Genomic DNA, 19092 nt, shown 5'->3' with positions numbered 1-19092 from the left:
TTACATTTGAATTGGGTTATAGTATAAACCAGGTGAGTTTCTCTTACATTTGATTTGGTTTATAGTATAAACCAGGTGAGTTTCTCTTACATTTGATTTGGTTTATAGTATAAACCAGGTGAGTTTCTCTTACATTTGATTTGGTTTATAGTATAAACCAGGTGAGTTTCTCTTACATTTGATTTGGTTTATAGTATAAACCAGGTGAGTTTCTCTTACAGTTAGCTTCAGGTATATTGACCAGGCTAGTTTCTCTTACAGTTAGCTTCAGGTATATTGACCAGGCTAGTTTCTCCTACAACTAGATTGACTATAGTATAGTCCAGGCTAGTTTCTCCTACAGCTGAATTATCTATAGTTTAGATTAAGCGAGTTTTTATTACAGCTAGTGTGTAATATAAGACTGTACAACGTACAAAAACAAATGTTAAATAGGTCTCACAAAGTCAGAATGTGTGTAACTGAACCTGTAATTGTGTGACACTTATTTTCTTTGTTAAAACCGCTGCATGATGAAACCGAAGGACTGGAAGTTAAGTTCACATAAATTTAAAAAGAGGTTGGAAGTTAACACATGTTACTTACAAGTAAAAAACCAGCTTCAACCTTGAAATATATTTGTGAATTATAATTTTATTTTATACACATTCGCGTAACTTTCTTCTAAAACTGGCCTAATTTTGTTTGAATATTGAAAACGTGACTAATAATTAAAATTATATATATATATTTCATGAGAATTCCAGGAAACGAATAAAATATTTATAATTAATAAATCTGTATTAATTTCTATTTCAACTAATGGAACAAACCTTCCAGACAACTGAAATGTTAAATTGCACTCCTGCTTTCAGTTCATTAGATGTTATCTAATCAAAAACGCCTTAGGTGTGAAAAAAAAAGAGCTGCCAAAAAAAAAAAAAGGATTCTAGGTGCAACTTAAAGGAATGAAATCAAAATTGGCAGCAAAACCAGTAGCTACAATTATAGCAATGATTAGACTTGGGGCATGATCGTGGGTAAAACAAAATGCGCGGCCTAACTAATTACTGAATGAATATTTGCTGTCAAATTCTTAGCAATACTATAAGTGTAGCTACTAGTTTGGCCGCCAATTTTGATTTCATTCCTTTAAGTCGCATGCTCAATCCTTTTTTGGCTGCGCCTTTTTTTCACACCCAAGATGTTTTTGATCAGATATGTCTTTTTGTAAATACATACCAACAAACCACAGCATTATAAGAAAGTGACACCCGATAGCAACCAACATTAGCTTTGGATTGGCAACCCTATTATTCGGAACAGACCTTTACTTTACAGAAGCAACCAGATTCTTTAAAATATATGGTGGTAGTTTACCTCTCTAAAACCGTTTTAATAGCTTTCTTTGTAGTAACGCCATGGAACTAAGATTACCAGTTTCTTGTCATCACCCCCATGCAATTGGTACAGCCTTATCAAGCATCACTTTTTATGCTAATTGCTTAAGCTAATATCACGTGACGCTAAACTCTACTTAATTAGGAAAATTTCACCAAATTTAGTAAATTTGTAACATTAATATTATTCACTCTCCACTTTTGTAGTTTAGCATAGTTAGTTTATAAGTGATAAATTATTTGGGACAGAAAGATTTTTTTCATAAAAATTACTTCGTAAACATATACAAGTACATTCACACAAACACATTTAAGTTTTAATTCGTTAAAAGTTTACATCATAAGTCTTTTTAAGTTTACTAACAAACAATAGCGCCCTTATTTCTTGTAGAATAAGACGCTAATCAGTAGCAGCACCTGACACTCGCAGTCAGTAATAAGTGGACTGACCGGTTTCACTGACAGGTAGCAAAGGTCCATAACGTAGATTTTGGCAACTAAACTTACGAGTATCGCGTTAGACGACTAAAGCATTCCTGCATTAATAATAAAATCACACACTGAGTGGAAAGGAACAGAAAGACTAAGAATTAGGTCATCAAATAACATTCGTGAAATACATTTAACCGAATGCTCAAAGTTAATATCGAAGAAATAAAAATTCAACAAAAGTATAATATATATCCCATTGTTTTTTTTTACAATAATACCCAGTTTTTATCTGTTCGGAAAATGCGTGCACAACTTACTAAGTGTACATGCGCGCGCACTACATTTCAGCGAATGTAAAGAAAAGGTGGGGTGTAAATCTACATTTTGTACAATAACGTATTAAAAGTTTATCAAAGTTTTTAAAAAGATCTAACGTTAGGTCGTATAATAAAATTAGAAGTTTATTTGCTCATAGTATTAAATACGGTAAAGTTTAGCTCTAACTAAACTAAAGCAAAAATCGTATACAAGTTATAATGTTAATTCATCTTCCTCGAATACAGGCCGTACTTTAATAAAGAGCTAACTAATGTTAGGCCTAAGACAAGTGTCTGCGATTAGAATACTTTTGTACTATTATAGAAATCCTGTATTTAAAGAAGTATTGTTGCATTAAAGATCCTAATTTTACTGCAAATCATTTGTGGGTCTCTGCTAGTATAACAATAAACTTGCATAGTTGTTACAAATTAAACTTGATTTTAATGGATACTTCAAAATGATCCTTTTGTTGTTGGAACGGTGTGTCAATCTACTCTATTGTTTTTCACGTACAACAATAAACTTGGTTGTAACAAATTAAACTGGATCATAGGGGAGATGTATCAAAAGAAGCTTCAGGTTGAAGGAAACGTGTATGTGCATGCTCCACTGCTTCTTACAGATAACAATGAACTTAATATGATTGTAACAAATATAATTTGATTACAGGGAGTATTTCAAAAGAAACCTTGCGTTGCAGGAATTGTGTATCTACCTACTCCATTGTTTGTTACACATAACAATGAACTTAAAATATTGTAACAAATTAAACTTGTTTACAGGGAGGTATTTAAAAGAAACCTTGCGTTGCTAGGAATTATGTATCTACCTACTCCATTGTTTGTTACACATAACAATGAACTTAAAATATTGTAACAAATTAAACTTGTTTACAAGGAGGTATTTAAAAGAAACCTTGCGTTGCTGGAATTATGTATCTACCTACTCCATTGTTTGTTACACATAACAATGAACTTAAAATATTGTAACAAATTAAACTTGTTTACAGGAGGTATTTAAAAGAAACCTTGCGTTGCTGTTATTAGTAACAAACAATGGAGTAGATGGATGCACAATTCCTCCAATACAAGGCTTCTTTTTAAATACCCCCCCCTGTAATTAAGTTTAATTTATTACAATCATGTAAATTCATTAGGGGGGTATTTAAAAAGAAGCCTTGTATTGGAGGAATTATGCATCCATCTACTCCATTGTTGTTACTAATAACAATGAACTTACATGATTGTAATAAATTAAACTTAATTACAGGGGGGGGGTATTTAAAATGGTCTTTCTAGTACACAGGAAAATGTCATAATTCTGAGAGACATTGAAAATTTACTCCATTACATTATATATTCGTTGTGTCATCAGTAATTAAAACGTGCTTACGAAAAAAAAAATGTAATAATAATCAGAGATCAGACAGTGGCAAAAACTAGCGTAATTTGCCAATTCGTAGGCTTTTACATGAACAAACTGAACTATGGTATAAATATCATCACAACGCTTAAATTTCTTCATGTGAATACCAACAGTGATGATTAGCCAAATAAAGATGAAGGTAGTGTGTGTGTGTGTGTGTGTGTGTGTGTTTACTATGATTTCTAATTTAAATAGATAGTCCTGCAATGTAGAAAGTGTGTACCACAGGAAATGCCACATAAAAGCTTTCCTTCTGAAATGTTACTACTATGAAACCACATATAACACCGATCCTGAAATCAGCTGTATATCTCTGATTCTGAACTCTCATATCATGACATCAGCTGTAACTCTGATTCTCAGCTCTCATATCATGATATCAACTGTATATCTGATCCTGAATACTCATATCACGAAATAAGCTATATCTCTGATCCGGAACCCGCAGCTCCTGAAATTAGCTGTTTCCCTGACCTTGAATTCACAACTCCTAAAAAAAAATACAACAAAAGTGCCTAAAAAATCCCTCAAAGAACTATTTGACAAGAATGGCCTTTTTACACAAGCATTCTCATGATGGACGTTGGTGAATTCAAGTTGTAGTGGAAGTGGTCCATTATTATAGTAGCATACTATACATGGAAACTGGTGAACTCTAGTTGTAGTGGGAGTGGTCCATTATTATGGTAGCATACTATACATGGAAACTGGTGAACTCAAGTTGCTTGAGTTCACCAATGTCTACGTATAATATGCTACCATAATAATGGACCACTTCCACTACAACTTGAATTCACCAGTTTCCATGTATAGTATGCTACCATAATAATGGACCACTTCCACTTGCCATCATGGAAATGGACCACTTCCACTACAACTTGAGTTCACCAATGTCTATGTATAATATGCTACCATAATAATGGACCACTTTCATTACAACTTGAATTAACCAACGTTCGTGTATAGTATGCTACCATAGGAATGGAGCACATCCACTACAACTACTATACATGGAAACTGGTGAATTCCAGTTGTAGTGAAAGTGGTCCATTATTATTATGGTAGCATATTAGACATTGGTGAACTCAAGTTCTAGTGGAAGTGGTCCATTTCCATGATGGCATATTAAAGTAGAAAAATTATTCCACATCCGCCCACAATATCTCATTATCACTGTCTTATAAAAACAAAACAAAAAACAATCATATATAAACAAAAAAAAAATCCTACTAGATTTTGATATTTCTTAATCTCTCAGTTTTCAAACTAATGCCCTTTCGGTCGTTGTCTGAATACGCAATTTTCTGTTACGTATAAAATAGGCTTTATGTTGTTTAACGTACACAGCAATGCATCACTAAGATAAAACGTTCCCAATGTTTGTCAGTTATTAGGGTGAGCGACGCCTATTGTAAAAATGAGGGAATTAATCATGAAATATAAAAGGAAGATAAGTTCATGACAAACACAAAGTGTAGGTAAACAAGTAGTGAAAACTTTAAAATTTAATTAATTAACAAAAACACTAAGTCTGCTCTTTTCATTAACTTAACTAACGAAAAGGCACAAAACTGGCCAGAAGGAAAAATCTCCCTACAGGAAATAAGTATGTGTACATGTGCATCTTAATGGTGGAAATGTGCTGAAAACGAATAGCTAATTACGCGTATTTTAAGAAGAGAGAGAGAGAGAAAAAAAACATATATGTTATAAAGTAAAGGCAAGTTAATTATGTGTAATGTACATAATTGGATTCCACTCATGTAGTCACCATGTATTATACAAAGATGATTTATACGCCTTTATAATTAGACATACATGTAAACAGTCGGTTTTTAGGCCCTACAACTAGCTGGATCCTCAGCTCTACTTCGCATAGTTTGACTTGTCCAACGGGGAACATTTTGTAAGGTAAGGATTAATGCAATATTTATGCTATTCTACAACGTTTTAATCTTCTTTAACAGCGGCATATTAGTGTGCTCATTCTTTTTGTTCTTGTTCTTTATTCTATTTCAATGTAAAAATACGTCAAAAGACGATATTATAATTCTGTAACACTGAGAAACAAACATCAGCAACCGTTTGAGCTTGGGGAATTAGATCGCGACAGTGTACAAACACGTTATGTAAGAACCTCAAATGTGCATGGGGAGATAGATACTGAAACATCAAAGCTGTGTCTTCAACATCCGGTTGAAACTATCTTCCGCCAGTTGATAATATCATGTTAAAGCTTTAAGGCAATATAAACAAATGTACGCTCTGGCTTTCCCTCTTTCACGACCGTTGAACACACTTAATAGTTCATTATTTGCTTATACAAAAATAATGATTCAAAAGAGCTTAGTTTAGCACTAAATGTTTAACGCGTACAGGAACTGTTCGAGTGCCCTTACATTATCGATAGGATATAACCGAATATGATACTTCAAAAGTGTCAGAGAAAACCTATCTTTTTTTTTGGTTCAGGAATTAAAGAACAAGTTTATATTTCTAACACAACTGAATTCTAATCTGAAAGAAATTTCGCTATGTACTATTTCTTTCTTTCTTATTTTTTAAGAAAATTTTCATAGTAAATATAAATTTCAAATTTGTAATATTTTTAGCAATAAAAGTGTTTAGGACAAAGCTTTGAATTTTTTGTCATACTTTGAGTTAGTTAAAGTGCGCAACGACTATTTTACAGCATGATAATTCATCATTATAATAGTTGTCAGCCTCTAAACCTGTTTATTTTGGTTTTTCTCCATTTAATTGTATAGAACATAACAGGATCAAGTGCCAGAGTCTTGGCAAAATGTCACACAAATATGATGTTATTATTCTCTTTTAGAAGTTGTCCATTCCAATAAAAAACAGCGTGCTGTATGCATACTTGAAGTATTCCAGAAGGTTGAAACTTTGAAGGCAACGCACAAGACTAATTTTCGTTTCGTGAGGAATAAAACTCCGACCAAAAATTGAAAGTCAGAAGCATATATTATAGGAATATATACTAACTATAAAAAGTAAAAATGTTAAATTTTGTTATTCATAATATAACTATTCTAAAATGAGGTCTTAAGTCCAAAAATGAAATAATATTTATTGAAAAGTTCCCTGTATATATTTTAATAAAGAAAATGTTCACGATAATTTTTGGGGGACTTAACGTTTTGCTGTACATTTCACCTACTTTATATTAAGAGCACAACGTCAAAGCCATTTTTGTAACTCACATTTCTTGAGCCGAGAAAGGACAAATTTATATTTTTTGTTCAAATATCATGTTTTCAATTTTAATAGGCATCACTTCCCTCCCCTCTACTTTCTTTTCCAAATATTATGTAGTCTTATTAATATACATTTAAAAAATTCTTGTTTTATTTGTTTATATTATTAACCCAAACTCTACGGCATACTTCTGAAGAAAACACTTTAAAAAACTAAATTATAACACACGTGCGTAGAAATGGTTCATAAAAATGGTTAAACAAGATGTAGGTAAACCTCGTATGAATATATAAGCGAGTTAGCATTTAAAATGAAAGAAAAAATAATAATTTTAAAAAATCAACAATTTTCAGCGCGTTAATTATATAATTCATATATTGTTTATTGATTGTGGTACTCGTATTTGTAGTTCACTGAAGCGTTAGTATTTAATATAATGTACTATGGCGATGAGACTTCTGCGCCGGTTTAGTACGTTCATTAAAACATTACTGAATATGCAAGTCACGTCACAAACACATCCAATATAAAGTTTCAGTGGAACGGCATGTATCAGAACTACACTTTGACAAAGGCGTTTTTGTAGACAGTGTAATGCCACTCAAAAAGTGATCATTTTTAGGAAAGTTATGTAACAATTCTTACCGACGCAAAAGATTCATACAACCAAATCATAATGATGTCTCCAGATCGGGCACTTAGATCAACTTGTGACACCAAAATCATCCAGAAAGACACCCGCAACAAGTTTTATCCAGCCATTATAAGCGGCATATTGTGACGGGTGAGAATCTACAAAGTTCAGTGGCAAAAGCCATCCACGTGACCCATGCAAACATGACGTAACATAATTAAGAAGAATCTCTGTCTGGAAACGAGACTAACAAGGCTTGGGTTCACCAAGATAAGGCTTCCACTCGTATTTTCTTTTGAACCGTCGCAGACTTCAGGGAGATAGAGAATGAAACGCGTATTCATGCTATTCCACACAAAGACATGGGAAACCATTGTACTTGTACACCAAATGGTGCAAGGAAAGCATGCAGAGAAGAGTGGTGAGCTTCGGATATAACAACCTTATGACGGAGCCTTTTGCGATGAAAAATCGACTGCAGAGCTATTTTCAAGATTCATGGTCGTCAGACAGAGCAGGACCGGACATAGAGACATGGACTGTAACGACGTGAGAATGTTCGAAAGTCATTCTAATATAATTTTCCAATCATCTGTATGATACAGATGGAGTTTAAGCTAAACATACACATCTTTCTGTTCAAATTATATGCTTAACGTATGTTAAGAGGTTATATATATGGTGTTACAAAATCTCACCTATAGTGTCGTCATAGTTTTAAGTATAACATTAATTTTATGCACATCCGAGTAGATACTAATGTGGAACATAATGCATTAAAACAACTCTAGGTGGTGTGCGAAACAACATGTACATTCTAAAACTTATACTTCGGTTCTGTTAGTATATATAACATTGTAATAAAGAAATTACGAAAATACATTTCTTTGAGGCAAAAGTTTTGAATGCAAACTTGTGTTCTTACGAATTGCTTTTATCGCTCTTAGCATTTCTACGTAACAAGCAGTTTCAGAATGAGGGTCATAATATTAAACGTTATCAAACAAAGTATGAAATTATAAAACTTAGGGTCCAAACTATGCTGAACATCTTATTCACGGAATGTTTAATGTCGTCATTCTTCTTAACGTGGTATTATTGTTATCTTGTAACCCGTTTCAGATTTGGTATGATTTAATAACATTTAAAGGTATTATTGGAATACCTTATTCAATGGCACAGTTTTAAAATGTACATCACCTTTATTAGGTTAGACTTATGTGAAATTCGTGTTTTAGAGAATACCACACGTATGGATAACGCGAACACTAAATAATGTCAATAATTTCATTTATAACCTTCCTTATCAAGTGCTGCACGAAACTATCCAAAGGTTCTTAATACTAGCCTTATTTTCAGCTACAAACAGATTGCAAAAGACTAGGTTAACAGTTCTAATGGGCTGTAAAACTTGCTTGTTTCAGAACTTTAAGCAAAGCTACAGAAATTTTGAACTGACAAGCTACGTGGAAGGTAGCTAATCAACAACACCCATCTCCAAATCTGGAGCTAATCTTATCTGATTCAATAGTTGGATGTGACTACCACTCTTATATCACATCCACGTCCCAAAAATTCGGTACACGTATGATCGGCATCGGGTCGCAAACGCATTTACAATCCAGTGGCATATCTAACCATTTTGACACCCCCCCCCCGGTCAGGGCTGTAAAGTATTTTGAAAAAAGGTCATTCCTAGGAGTTGCAATCAGACTCGCATTTTCTAGTACACTGAAGCCTTTTCTAATAAAATACGTTATTCGTAATAATCTATAACCTTGAACTTTCCTTCAACTTTTTTCAATAAAGCCTGTAGCAAGCCCACTAAGTGCGATCAACGTGTATGCAGTTGTACAAAGTATTAAAGTCAGACCGACTGCAATGAAAAAAGTATTCGTGGAGTTCAGTATGAATCAGGATGTTAACAGCTGCAGCTTGAGGGCGTAAACTGCGAATAAATGAACGCTTCAGAGCTAAAATGTACAGTTTCTTGGGTTACGTGTAGTTTCACGTCTTCGGTACTTTAACAATAACAATGAAGGAGAATTTAAGAAACAAAGAGAGAGAAGATGCTATCATCACGAGGTATTGGTTTACTTTTAGTAATAAAATGGACGATATCACTTAGGATCTCAATCATGGATGAACTTTTATTCACAAAACAATCTTTCTTAATGATATACGCTCCCGGGAGATCAGCGGTAACTTAACGAACTTATAACGCTAAAATCCAGGGTTCGCAATGGTAAAAGTAGGAGTAGAATGCAAAATGTGTGTGTGTGTGTGTGTGCGTGCGCGCGCGCGCGTAGAGGGGAAAAGTTGAAATTGAATCAATCTTTTTACAGGGACACCTACCGGAGGCAGGCAGAAACTACGAAGGTTCAAGGACAATTGTTAAAATTAGAATGGCAATACGAGTGTTTTGATGCGGTGAAAGTCAAAATATAATGGAAATCGGGAAAGATAAAACATAAGTAAAATTACTATATAAATTAGCAACTTACGTGATCTTTAAAACCTCTTTAGCGGCTCAACTCATCATAATATCTTCATCTGTTTACAGTGCATCCTTATTTCGGACCAAAAAACTCGAGAAAATGTTATCATACTTAACTGACGAGTTCCGTATCAAATATTTATTTTTCATTATGGCCACAGCAATAATTAAAAACTTACTTCCACTAAAAACAAACGCATAGAAATGTTTACTAGATATCGTGGTGGGACAAGAAATGTATTTTATCTTAATTGCCTAAACTGTCATAAGTAGTGAACAGGAAACATGTTAAAAAAACTGGTTTATTGACAAACAAATCCAAAAAAGCAAGGCACAATACAATGTTATTTTTCTAAATCAAAAATTAGGATCACTGGAAAACGTACACTGAGTTTGTTTCTAGCATGTTGATGTAAAACGAAAATCCTTGATAGCATTGATTGGTTCTCCAATTTCTATAACAGCAAGAAATATATTTGCAGGACAAGTATTATAATATTTGGAAAGGAAATATCATCAATACCAAACAAGGGAAACGCGTTTTGTACTTTTGCGGTTCTTCACGTTCCTCATTAAGGGTTTGAAATCAGAGGTGCGTAAAAACAACATTTCACACTTATCTTGTCCCTCGTCATCCAAACTATAATGGCGAGTTATAGTACTGAACTAAAAGCCTCCTGGGATATGAGTCATATAGCCTCGTCAGTCCCCAGGCGTGAAATTATCTGGTTTCAATTTAAGCTTGTAAAAGCTGTCCGTATTGAAACTGAAATATGAGACACCAAATACAACTTTGTAATTTAAGAAAACTTTTTTTGCAAGTTAAGATAACTTTTTTTGCAATTTATACTCTGCATACTTAGTTTATAAGCATTACTACTATTTGTAGTAATGATGACAAAACCTTGTCGAAACGTTGTACATTTGCTGTTGTATTAAGGTTTTTCTTCATTACCCATTCAAGCCGTCTCCAGCCATTATTATACTTGCTATATATGATCTCCCTTTCGGTTTATTCAATCGCTTCTTAGATTTATCAATTTCCATACACATGTAGTTTAATAAAACAAAGTATGCATTTGTAACTTGTCGTGAGCACTTCATAAATCGATAGGAAAGAGTGCCATATGGCACCCCCACCCAAAAATTGTAGAATTGCCTGGATAAAAAAAAATTCTGAAAAGTGTTTATTTTAAGGGGCGTATTAGAAAAATTGGGGCATGGCTTTTAGGGGTTTACCAAAAAAAAATGAAAAAAAATGTTCCAAACTACTTTACAAGACATTTGTAAAGTTTGTCCCCCAAGAAGATTATACATCTAATTAATGAAGTAAGTGGTATAATAATGTATTAAAATTATCAGATCATACTATTAATATGATTTATTAATACATAAATATTACTTTGATGATTTTTTTTTTAAATTGAGTGGGAGTGCCATATGGAACTCTTACCAATCGATATGTAGATTTAATAAATAAACAGTTGAACTATTAAAACGAGGAGCGATTTAATAAATTAGCAAGTATATTTTCAGCCAAATTGTCAATTTACAAACAACAGTAACATTTCAAAACTGACAATTCGATTTACAATTTTCCTGGTTAACAGAGATGAAAGGATCATGAAGTATGCATTGTATAAATTGCACATACAATTAGGCTTAGATTGCAAGCAATTTAACTTAAACTGAAAAGTTGCAATAGGCGCCCATACTGAAACACAAATTCAACCAGCTAACTCTATGGTGACACAGCCAACACCAGCCACGTAATTATATCAGGCTTGTCAACCAGCTAACTCTATGGTGACACAGCCAACACCAGCCACGTAAGCAATAGCTACGATACAATGTCACTCTCATAACGTCACATGAACCTATGATGTACGTGTTTTTACTGTTTGCTTTCTACAATATAGTATTATAAAACAGTTGTTTAGAGAACACGCTTTTAGGACAGAAAAAAAAAGAATATTAAAAGATATAAAATACAGAGGGAATACGTAAAATATAAGTATATCGGTAAGCGAAACAGAGAAGATACTGTTACAATTTGAACGCCAAAAAACAGCGAAGCGTTGAAAACCAATTAATCTAATATTCGCTAGAAAAATCACGTTAACTTTCATGTTTATTTTTGGGGAATTCCACTCAACTTGCCAAATAAACATTTCAAAATGGAGTTGTGTGAAAATTGCATTTCAGTTTTTTTTTTTCATCTCTCAAAAAACAGCCCAGAAGCCATTTCTTTAGTACCACAACTCACCATATGGGTTTGACAACGAGAAACAAAAGACAGATCTGAAATACTGTTTTTACACATCTCTAATTTGAAATCTATAATGAGAAATGACAGAAAATAAAATCTACAGTTATTTATAACACAAATATTATACAGGTCAATTGGTTTCGATACTTCGGCATTCAAACCACAATTTAAAGTGTTTGTACTGCATATGTAAATAAGCATATAACATATACTTATCTCTCGTCATCCAGTTTAGCTGACAAGATCTGTTGTCAGTAATCTGACATAAGTAGACCTGAAATGCTATTTTTACACGCATTGTAATCGAAATGCATAATGGTTTGTTTTTAGAGCAAAGCCAAAGTGGGCTATCTGCTGTGTCCACCGTGGGAATCGAACCTGGATTTTAGAGTTGTACGTCCGACGACTTACCGCTGTCCCACTGTGGGACATGCATAATAAAAATTAGAAAACGAACACTGCTGATTTTTGTTACAAATATTAAAATATATCGTTTGTCAAATGAAATTGTTAGCATCTAGACGAACAACGTTAATTGAAAATGGAGTAACAAGCACTTTTTCTTCAGATTGTAAGTTGACAGTGGTCCAGCAGATGTTTGATGCTGAAACATTTGGAGAGAATTATGCAGACATCGTATTGAGCAAGGAGAAGACTGATTTGCTGAAGGTGTTGCTACAACTACTTTGCTATAGTACAAACATGTGTGGCTGTCTCAAAGTTGCGAAACTGTCAAGGTCGAGAGTATTTTGTACATTCCACAAAAGTGTAGATGAGCATTGCTGGATCAGAAAAGTAAAGAGAAATTAGCAAATGGCCGACAAAGTAAAAAAAAAAATTATTAATCACTCACGTAAACTTACTAGGGTCAATAGAATCTGTAATAACTACGACTATGGGTAATATCTTAAAACTATAATTCTTGCAACACTGATTGGTATATAACCAATACCAAACCAGATTCTTACAAAGTGGCAATGAACCAGAAACTACAGGGATACCGACACGGAGGGTAAACAACAGTGGTTGGTACAAAACCAATTCCCTCTCAATATCGAACCGGACTCTTACAATGTAGCATGAACTAGAAACTACAAGGATACCGACACGTAGATAAGCAACATAAAAACTCACTGAGCAATGCATAGTAATGCGCGTAGTAACAAAAAAGTACAATCTATAATAGTGGCTAGAGGGAAATAACGAAAAAAAAGGAAGGGTTGTAACTCACAGGACACGAAGAACTGGTTAAACGTTTGATAGAGCCATAATAAAAAGCCAATAAATTGGTTTCTTGGAGTTCCTAAACAATGGGAGGAAAATAACAAAAGCGCTAGAAAAAAGGTGCTTATATGTGACTAAAATTAATAACCTTCATCCTTGTTGTCTAAAATGTAGTCATTTGGGTCACGGTGGTTTTAAAAAGACATGAAAACATGCGTATTCATATCTTTTGTTACAAGCCCAGCTATAAAAAGAAAGAAAGAGATATAATGCTGTAGGGAAGAAAATAGTTATAAATTCCGTTAACTTACTTGAACAAGACACACTAACCAGCTAGTGACGTGGTATATGATTGGTTAAGTCTTATCAACGTGGAAATATAGTCATGACGTGGTTAGTTTTCAAGACAATAATTAAAAGCAAGGACCTTTCCGAAATTCAGCGCTTTTCTAGCAGGAGCGTCGTAATCAAAGATAATTTACGTTCAAAGACATTTCTCATTAGTCTGTCACAATGAGAATCAAAAATAAACATGTCTGCCATGAGAAGAAAGTGTGCCTGTCAAATGCTGATAACTGACCGAGGAATAAAATGTTTGGACACGCTTGTAAGTTGCAACAGACGTTAGGCTGTGTTCCAAATGACTGATTCATTCAGTAATGGTCAGGTTTCGACAAACTCCAACTGTGCCACGCGTACCATGTGAAGGGTATCACAAAAACCGTCAACCACATCAAAAATCGAGTATTTCAGATGCAGAAAACAATTGGAAGCTTCAGTGGTGCGAAGAATTTGAACTGTGGACATGGATAACTGGAAACATGGTCTGATGAGACGTATTTCGCAAATTTCTGTGCTTAGTTTACAATACAAGAAAAAATGGTGAAAATCACTTGGACAATGTGATCTTGCTAATGTTTTGCTGAAGATAGTGTAATAGTGTGGGGGAGCGATCTCGTGACAGGAGTTGGGTCTTTTGATTATAGGATAGCGAAATTGGCTCTAAGATGATATGGACTTCTGCCATTTAACATGGTCAGCACAATCACCAGTAACTCTTTCCAATCGGACACTTTTGGGATGAACATTTCTTACAGTTATATTCTTCTGACATCTATGAACCAGTTGTATAATATTTTTGATGACTGTGCTACAAAAGAACAATACACTTTTCGGTATCATTTTATGGCGGAGTCTATATTACGCAGAATCCAGACTGTTATCCAAGACTTATTCAAATCAAAATTCGTGATGGGTGGTAGTAAGACAGCCAGTCAGTGAATGTGTGTGTATTTTTTAGCTGTACCTACATAACGTATTAATAACAAAACACATAACTGTAATAACATAAAAATACACTATTCTGCGTTCTCAAAATAAAAAAATAAAGTTAACAGCAATTTATATCTAGAAAAAAAAATTCACATCTGCTGGTAGACCTCAATCAATTTGGGGAATCGAACCTCGGATTTTAGCGTTGTAAGTCTTTAGACTTACCACTGTCCCATTGGAGGACGGAGAGAGACACATACAGAAATAGAAATATCAATGAAACTGCACAAATGACACACAAACAGGAGTTGCAAGCAATGAATAATTGCAAATAAATCGTTAAAATATATCATTACAGAAAATACAATAGGAAAAGTTGTACAATGCACTAGTAATTTACATTTGTTTTAAAACAGAGCAGTACACCTTATTTTTATGCTACAATAAGTTTACCAATTTATGATTATGAATGTTGTTCCAAGTGTCAACTATTACTCCCGACAAATCAGCCAAGGTGCATGGTTGTTGGTTGACCAACAATAAAGTACAAACCAACTTATGGTTGCGAGTTCTCCATCTGCCTTACCCCCCCCCCTTTCCAAGTATCGTTTTATCACATATTTTGCATGTTTGAAATCAATGTTTTGCTGGAAAATGAATCCCTACCCAACAAGTCTTGTTTCTGAAGAAATTACATAAGGGCTAAGAATCTGACTATCTTTCAGTAGTAGTTGTTGATCTACAACGCCATTGGCTGAGATACAGTCCACTTTGTAGAGGTCATACGTTGACCATACTACCATTCTTATTTCTGCCATCGAACCAATTACCATTGATTGTTGCCAAACAATTTGAATTTATTTATTAAGAACACTCCTCAGCTTTGTTCACATCCAATGAGGCCACTTCGTAATAATGTGTTCTGGGTATAACATTCGCACCAATACCAACAGCTAGAACATTGGCAGCATAGATTGTCATGTTTCACATAAAGAGTAATCCTAGAGTTACTTAACAACATTTTTGAAAAGTTTGGACCGTCTACCTGAATTACTTATATTATAAACAGTAATAGTTTCACTAAGATCTTCCGACTTTCCATATAGATACTATTGAAGCATGAATTTTTTTGACTCAATCTGTCAAGCTTTGATATCTACATGTTTATCATATGACATTTCAACCCTGGGAGACGCAAGTGCAATATGTTTGTATGATACTATCTGATTGGTTGAACGACAGCCGCTAATACTGTAAAAAATAAATATTTGTACTTTGATGCAGTTCATTTTAATACAATAGAGAGAGAAAGATACAATCATATAATATTTGCATCTTATACATTATTTCTAATGCTGTATTTACAACATGTTTCGTGGATTTAACGCCAACTAATTACTTATTATAAAGAGGAAAAAACAACATGACATATCTATAAACAGTATTATTAAATAAATTATTAGAAACTTAAGGAGCTAATCAAATTTCTTTATTCAGTATTTATAACTAGGGTATAACTAATTATATTTCTTTTTGGCCCTGTTAACTAAAGTATAAAACAAATTTAAGGGGCTAATGGCACTTCCATATTCAATATTGTCAAGAAATGTAAAAACTTAGAAAAATTAATAACGTCTTGTATTTGTAAGTCTTCCCCAAAACAAAGCTTAATTTTGACAGATGTACTTATGCCTAATATCAGTTGAATATCGCAATCAGCTTTACAATGGAAATATTTTTAAGCAATTAAAATTGCGACGTTTCGGCCCAAAGGACCGGGTCATCTTCTAACACTGTATAGTTAACGAAAATTACTTTTAATATGACTACTGAACCATGCTAAGAAAACCATTGTAAATGAATATGGAGAGTTACACACAATTACAAGGTTTGTGTGTCAAATATTCTCAAAAGTAACTTACTGTATTCTCCTTTCTTCAAACTTTCTCAACTTCTGGTCTCGCTGAAGAACTTGAAAAATGGAGTCATACTCAGATTCTGACACTTTACTGAGATCTATATCCATGTCTTCACGTACTTTGTACCTTAATGTTTAGCACAGTTTCGTATTTGGTTAAAAGTATGTGTGCGTTTAGTAATTTTTTTTTTGTGTGTTACTTCAAAAAGAATCCTTATGCGTGCAGCACAATGTTAACAATTTTTTTCGGTAACACGTTCACACACTAAACTCGTACAGCACCAGACCTCTGGTCTTGGCAGACGACGGGCTATACTAAGCAGAGAGGAAGTAACCAAACACGTGACTGCCTTCAAAGAGATTAGTAGAAACACCAATGTCCACTCACGTAAGCGCCTTTCATTTTCAAGACTATTTCACAGATGACTTCCATTCTCGCGTCTCCTTCTGAATCCTGAAACAGAAAGGATAACGCTAAAATTACAGATACTGCTGTATAGATGTACGAAGTGTTTACTACATCATAAGTGGGTGATGGAACTTTAAATTCTTGCCATTTTGAAATTTACGAATATGATGCTGTTCACCATCCAAATTCAATGTAAATCTTAACTGTTGTGCTAAACCTAGTTGATTGTATATCAAATTGTAAATTAGATCTTATCATTTTCAACAATAAATCTTTTTTTAATAAGATAAAAATGTCAACGGAATATGCATATTTTTACTTTCTTAATTTTCCTCCCGGTGTGGCAGTAAAAAATATATTATTCGTAAATGTTGACCTGCAAATGGTATCAATAAGAATTACAAGTCTAAGTTAGAAATAAATCTAAACCACATACTCGTACAGGATTCCCGTTTTGAAGAAAATATATTATCCTTCTCTGTTACTGTATTTCTGGGAAGTGGGAAGGCTAAATCTACAATATATTTTGTACTTATGTGTGTAAAATTTTGAGGCACTATGTGCAGTAGAAACAAAGGAAGTCTTTGATGAATTCATTAGAAACAAAATTACGTTATCACAATGCACTGGAACTCTGGGGTTTTCCAACGTCCTATAATATACGTACTAGACAACGCTACACCACGTCGAAAACCTGTCTGAGCATACATGCTCGATGTCAAGTGAAAGAAGGTTACAAAAATAATCAAATACTTTGTCTCAAGAGAGAGAGAGAAAACTCATAACAGTGAACACCTGTACTCGAGAAGCACGTGCACACAAAAGATACCTGGGATCACTTTCAATTGTCAGTAAACACTTCGAAATGTTTGTGATCTTCTTGTAATCAACGTTTGGTTGAATTTTTCTATCTATTTCGCTGATCGGGATTTCTGGGAAATCTGTGCCAACCCACTCGACAATTTCAAAATCGTTCTTGAGAATTTTTACATCTACAACCTACTTTTCCATAAAAATCATTTTGGGGGCTGCACGTTGAAAGCTTTGCAATCACCTACGATTACTGCATAAACTATTTTAGCCTATTTATTATTTTTGAAACTTGAAACACTTATTACAAGAATATTTAGCTAAAGACAAACTGCAGTAAGAAAAGATAGAACTTGTAGAAACTGGCCACACTCGTGCACAAGGAAAGATAGAACTTGTAGAAACTGGCCACACTCGTGCACAAGGAAAGATAGAACTTGTAGAAACTGGCCACACTCGTGCACAAGGAAAGATAGAACTTGTAGAAACTGGCCATACTCGTGCACAAGGAAAGATAGAACTTATAGAAACTGACCATACTCGTGGTCTTAGTGCATAAGGAATGACAGAACTTGAAGGGAACCGAAATATCGTCTCTGATCACCACGTCTAAATTGTACCCAATATGAAAAACAATAAAAGGAGATTTTTACATATTTCGAACAGTACTTTCTACTTATCCAGGAGCCAGTCGTATGCATATGAATCTTGATGGTAACAGAAGGCTTGTATGTACTATTCCTCCTACAGTGGAACTATATTATCCGGCTTTTAAACTTCGAACGACTTTCTGATAATTATAACTTTCTCAAGTTACTACACTAATTACTTAGTTCAAAATATGTAGCTTGTAAAGACATAACAATATTGTTTGTTTGTTGTTACGCACAAATCTACACAATAAGCTAGCTATTTGGGCTGTACCAACCGCAGAGATTGAACCCCGAATTTTAGTTTTACAAGCCCTAAAACCTTTCGCTGACCCGCTGTTTATTTAAAACGCAATTGCTTGTGTCACTCTTATTAAACCACTTGTTGCGCTAATTGTTTTTGTTTTATCTATACTATTATTCTGCTTGTTTGTATGTATGACCGTTACGCTTTCTGACCGAGAACCTGCTGCATAAGCATGCGTAGTTAGAATGTTTCCCCAAGAAAAATCGCGCATCCGCATTATTCACTCGACGACAAACTGTCTGCCTGCGGCAGAGAGCTGCAGAGCTCAGTGATCAAGTCGCTACAATTGCTGTATGAAACAGATAGTAACAACAAAAGGGGAATGT

At 34.1% G+C, this 19092-nt stretch overlaps 1 protein-coding gene across 1 annotated transcript in view; it reads right to left on the bottom strand.

Moving 5' to 3' along the window:
* LOC106478328 overlaps positions 1 to 19092 on the bottom strand; it is a 209921-nt gene that overhangs the window by 172418 nt on the left and 18411 nt on the right. Inside the window, exon 2 of the mRNA XM_022381933.1 lies at positions 16595 to 17044. Coding sequence (XP_022237641.1) covers positions 16595 to 16698 — 104 coding nt within the window. The 5' untranslated portion in view covers positions 16699 to 17044. The remainder of the gene's footprint in view (positions 1 to 16594; positions 17045 to 19092) is intronic.

The sequence above is a fragment of the Limulus polyphemus genome, unplaced genomic scaffold (genome assembly GCF_000517525.1).
Source record: "Limulus polyphemus unplaced genomic scaffold, Limulus_polyphemus-2.1.2 Scaffold200, whole genome shotgun sequence".
Classification (NCBI taxonomy): Eukaryota; Metazoa; Arthropoda; class Merostomata; order Xiphosura; family Limulidae; genus Limulus; species Limulus polyphemus.
The sequence above is the reverse complement of the archived record's forward strand: the minus strand, read 5'-3'. Positions and strand labels throughout refer to the sequence as shown.